Source organism: Halyomorpha halys, unplaced genomic scaffold (assembly GCF_000696795.3).
Source record: "Halyomorpha halys isolate HHAL.00 unplaced genomic scaffold, Hhal_1.1 Scaffold431.1, whole genome shotgun sequence".
Taxonomy (NCBI): Eukaryota; Metazoa; Arthropoda; class Insecta; order Hemiptera; family Pentatomidae; genus Halyomorpha; species Halyomorpha halys.
In genome coordinates, this window is record NW_027108145.1 from 169,396 (window position 1) to 174,788 (window position 5,393).

General features: G+C 29.2%; 1 protein-coding gene across 2 annotated transcripts in view; it reads right to left on the minus strand.

The window, feature by feature from the left end:
* Positions 1-5,393, minus strand: part of TfAP-2 (transcription factor AP-2) — a 72,206-nt gene that overhangs the window by 36,925 nt on the left and 29,888 nt on the right. The window contains exons 1-3 of one of the 2 annotated variants that reach the window (XM_067046541.1): positions 4,423-4,578; positions 2,789-2,983; positions 214-363 (exon numbers count right to left, since the gene is read on the minus strand). In XM_067046541.1, the coding sequence (XP_066902642.1) occupies positions 214-363; positions 2,789-2,983; positions 4,423-4,569 (492 nt within the window). In that variant the 5' untranslated portion in view covers positions 4,570-4,578. Of the gene's footprint in view, positions 1-213; positions 364-2,788; positions 2,984-4,422; positions 4,579-5,393 lie in introns of those variants that run through there. The other variant, XM_014423554.2, reaches the window with a different exon arrangement.

A 5,393-nucleotide genomic window follows, 5' to 3' on the forward strand; every position in this document is an offset into this window, starting at 1 on the left:
TTGATGATAATTTATAGGTTTAAGAATATGGAAGCGTAACTGACTACTTATCTATTACATAACACGATATTCCAGCTTAACTCGAATTGAGTCTTTCTTAAGTTTAAAAAGTATTATGTCTCATTGATTGAAAGTTAGAGATAAAAGTATTTTTCATTTCATTTGGCAATGTTAAAATAATAATAATAATAATAATAAGGATGTATAAGTTACCTGACCATCGTCGACAGCACTAGATAGGGCATTATGGAGTACCAGTTGGGAATCATCCAGACCTGAATGTTGTAAGAGGTCGCTTCTCCGGATCCCGTAGTCTGACCGCCGAGGCTGGGCATCATAAGGGAAACCAGTGTGCATGTTGCTCTGTTACAAAAAAAAAAAATATATATATATATATAGCGTTATATATAGTTAGGGGTGTCTTTTGTATGAGATTATACCCCCCCAAAAAAAAAATTGTTAAAAAACAAAAATTTAACTCTTACATTAAACATGTTAACATGCCCCAACGGGCCGATTTGGTATTAAATAAAAGTTTTAAAAAAATGATAAACAATAAAAAAAAAACAACAAATTGACCATTTGATTAACTAACTTAAGGTCAAAACGTTTCCCCCTCTTCGTTTAAGCTACTATACAAAACCTTCAACCTCTAGTCATATAGGTTTAGTATATGCACAGTAAAGAGTGTATTCTCACTATTTGCAATGAGCAACGGCCGAATATAGGTGATAAAAATACTGCTTGCTTAAATGTAAACTACAGCAACAGTCATCCGACAAAAATTAATAAAAATATAAATATGATAATATTACGAAATCGGTTGCATAAATTCTCTAGTATCGATTTCTTATAGCAATTCCCTTTTTTAAAAAAAGAAATAAAATAAAAACATAATCGTTTAGTAACAGAACTTATTAAAACTCCACTTATAGGACAACAAATACGTCGATTATATTTAGATCGGTTCACACTGTACGTTCCGTTTTCCATCCGTGAACTTTCTTAATTTGGGTGTGTTCACATTTACTTTATTGTTCAGTTCTTTTTTCCTTCATGTATATATTGTGTTCCAATGAAAACCTAGGAATAGCTGCAATTGTGTTAGATAAAGAAAATGAAAATTCTTTGAAAAGAAACTATTGTATATATAATTTTTAGGGAGAACAAGGTCAATTCCTCATACACATGATAAAAATCTTATATAATTGAAAAATCGTTTATTTTATTCTTTTTTCCATTGCCATATCGACGTTTTAGACTATTCACTCATCCTCACAAAGTTCTGTGAAAGCATCAAAACGTAATATTCAATTACTGTTTTAAGTATTAAGTATTAATTTATGAATTGACTATAAACCAAATTATTTAAAAAACAGTAATATATATTTTTTTAGTCTTATAACTGTGTACATATATTTATCCACTCATTATGTTCGATACTGTTACAAATTATTGTTATAAGAAATTAACTAGTATTTCGGGTAAAAGGAATATTTGAAGAAGGGAATCTTCCAGGGATAATTTATTATTATATATAAAAAACCTCATAGATTTTTTTAGTACTTCAGGTTGTCAACTTGTATTACAACTGTATTTATTGTTCATTAAGTCGTAAATACGCCGTATTTCGTCTCACTAATTGAATTAATTTCAATAAACTTAATTAGGAACTTTCAATGAAGTAACCGTTTCAGTCTTTCCATAGCACATTATTTATAATATTTATAATATTTTATCTTGACAGAAAGTGTGAATCGATTTTTAGTCATCTAGATTTTTCTCAGATTATAATTTCGTAGGTAGGAAGAGCATTCATCAGGAAAAGATTGAAAAACTAGGAAAATAACATGTCGAAATGAAGACTGATACTTGAGAAATTACAAGTTAAAAGTTTGACAATTTTTTTTTTTAATTTATAAAATTTCTAATGAGTAATGATAAAGGATGGGGATTTAGTATTTTCATATATTATTTTTCTATGACTTCTAAATGCATAAATATGTCTATATGGTCCTGACGAACATTTCCTATTTTTAACAATTTTAAAATAATCTTCACCTTTAATTTTGTTTTTACATACTCTTGTAACTACATATTTACCATTGTATTCTATGTATTTTTGAATATTTTATATATTTCCTTTATATAAGTAGGTATTTAAGTCGATATTTCCATTATCAATTAGTACTTTTTTATAGTCCTAATAAAATGTTTTGTATATTACAAAAAATAAACCTATTTCATTATGTATTAGAAGTATATTACAAAAAAAAGCTTAGTTTTTGGGATTTTATTGCCTTCAAATACCATATCCACCTATTACATGTGTGGAGGTAGAATGATATTTCGGTTGATGCATATCTATTTTTCGATCGGTTGACCATTTATATTTGAAAACATAATGAAGCATATTACTTGCAAGTTTATGAGAAAAAGAATGCAAGAAAGATGAAAGACGAATTAGAATAATCATTACACGGATAAATGTATTTCTTCCCCTTTTTAAAATCTTCTTTTAACAAATTATAACGTTGAATACGGTATTTTGTTCATTTTCAGTTTTTTTTTAAAGCTGAATTTCTCCATTTTTTAATTGTTTGATATTAAATATTTATGTATATTTATTACATGTGTTAACTTGACATAGGATCACATAAAAATCTCATCCCTAATAATAAATGAAAATGTTTATTTTTAACACTAAGAACCGAAGCCCTTTCCTAGTTGAACAATTTCTCTAAGGAGAGCGATTTAGGGAATAATCATTAAGTCAAGCTATACTCACATGTATTTCGGATTCTCTCCTCTGGAGCTGGTAGTGCTGGTGGTGGACATTGAGGGAATATGGATCGGGAGACATATAGTCGACTGGTGGTGAGGAGTTAGCAGGAAAAGGTGGCGGGAAATATGGTGGCTGAAAATCTGCCTGAAGAGGTGTCCGTCCTGGGGAAAAAGGAGGTCCGCTAGTCCCCAAGCGGTCCTGAAATTTGAGATAACATTCATTAAATTTAAAAACAAATTTCTCAATTATTTATATGATACATATAAATATGTGATTTAATATAACAATTAAAATTACTAATTTCGACATTGTAATAAATAAAAAACATTTTTTTAAAAATAACAATCAATTTCAAGATAACTATTTACAAATTGCCAGAAGGCTATAATAGATTCATGATATATTTAGAGGTAAAAATTTGAATGACACAGTGAGGTGATTTGAATTTTATTTATTTACATATATGTAGTTTTAAACAGGATTTGTTTTAAAAAAGCATTAAATAAAAAATAAAAATAAATAAAAATTAGATAAAAATAATAAAGTAAATAAATATAAATCGTAAATAATCAACAATTAATACCATTGGTTAAAAATAAAATGTATGCAAAAACAAGCTCCAGTGAGTGTTGACAAAATTGATACAGGAAATTAACATTTATATTGGGTGACGTTGATCGATCTTCCATGCAAATATATTTAACATATTTAGATCAAAACTTAACATTTGTTATTATTCCTTTATTCCGCAGATACATAAGCTACATTAAGGACAGTTTCGCTCATATCTGCTTTCAGATAGTATATAAATCTTCTTTTTTTTTTCTTTTTGTTCAACTGATGGTTAAAATTTACCCATGAAAACACAATTTAATGCCACATTTGATAATTTCAAAAAAAAATTATTAATCTGAGGTTTGGATGTGAGATTATTATGTTGGAATGATAAATTATGATTATTATATTATTAAAAACATTGTTATTATATACTCATCAGCCTCAAACGTTTGTCGAGCCAGAATGAGTGCCTTGAAGGAATTGTTTGCTTTATAATAAAATATTGCTGCTATCAAGGAAACAAATGACTGAAAATTCTCAGTTCCTCTAAAAATCAGTCATGTGTGTCCTTTAAATTAAAAAAGGTTTCTTATGATATTTCGCTTGTATCAATGAGAGCATTTAGCACTGATATATTGCCCTTCACTGTGCCACATTGTAATAATTATCAATGGCTCAAGTTGTAATTGAATTTTTGTTTTGAATCTGAGTTGAAAATATGATTTTTCAATAGCAAATAAAGAGATTTTATCCTAAAAAATATTTCAGATTTTTTTATGGATTCAAATAATAAAAAAAGATGAACGTGTGAATATTACTTATTCGACTGATTTTTTAGTTTTTTTAAATACCGAAAATTATTAAGATATTTTTGTTTGACATAGCTTTTGGGAAACATTTTTAATATCGGTACGGAAGATATATATATATATATATTTTTAATTGAGACCTAATTAAGAAAAAACAAATCGTTCTATGAATGACTTCTAACGCAAACAGAAGTTTAGCTGCATGATTAATTAGATAGATACGATCAACCGTCTACCACACACATACTAGATGTATATTAATTGACTCACGGCGTTGGAACCGGCATAGTGGCAGAGAGCCAGGGTGGTCGGGTTGTCTCCACTGGTGGACTGACTGCCAGATCTCAGCTCGTGAGGGGGGGGGGATACAACCCTCTTCATCTTCATTGAGCTACTTCTATTGTACACCTCTAGCATTATTAGCAGCCTTTCAATCGACAATATATCTCAGGACTCTCAGCTTGAAGCAGAATATATCTCGATTCTTTGTTTAAGCCCAAGAGGAGCTAACATAAGCAACTGGCGTCGAAGAAGAAAAATTAACCGTTAATGGAATATAAAAGATACTGCTTAGTCGATAAATAAGTGTTTAAGTCATCAGGTATCGAAAAAGAAGAACAGCGTTCCGAAAATAAAGGCGTTCAGGAGACACTAAATATCACCCACACATTCGCTCAATAACTAGATATTATCCATAGAACTTTTCCTTACAATATGAATTGTTTGTGAAACTTCGACACATTGTTAATTCACCATGAATAATTTCAAGGGACGCTATGATGCAAGAGTGCCACACAGCCAAACGAAAAAATTATTTTTTATTCCACATTCAATCAATCTGGAAGCCAGCACCTGGAATCAATTCAGATTCCACTCCTCGTCAAAGACGTAGACAGTATTCAGATATCTAGATCGTTCTGTGAGAATAAACTTCAGAAATATGTTATATGAATTTATATTTAATATAAAGAAGTAGCTTATATCATTAAACATCAGTAGTAATTTACTGGTGCCAGAGTCATCAGTATCTAAGTATTTCTTATCTCGGCAATCCGTTAGCAATAATCCATCAAAATAATTAGCCGAAAGAGAGTTCATGTAATGGACTATAATTTTTTATTTTCTAAACCTCTTTTATTCAAAAAATATATATACTATACGGATTTATATGTACAATAATAGTATATAAATACATTTTACAATTTTTCTTGCTTTGCCTTACGGCAGTATGGACTATAAAA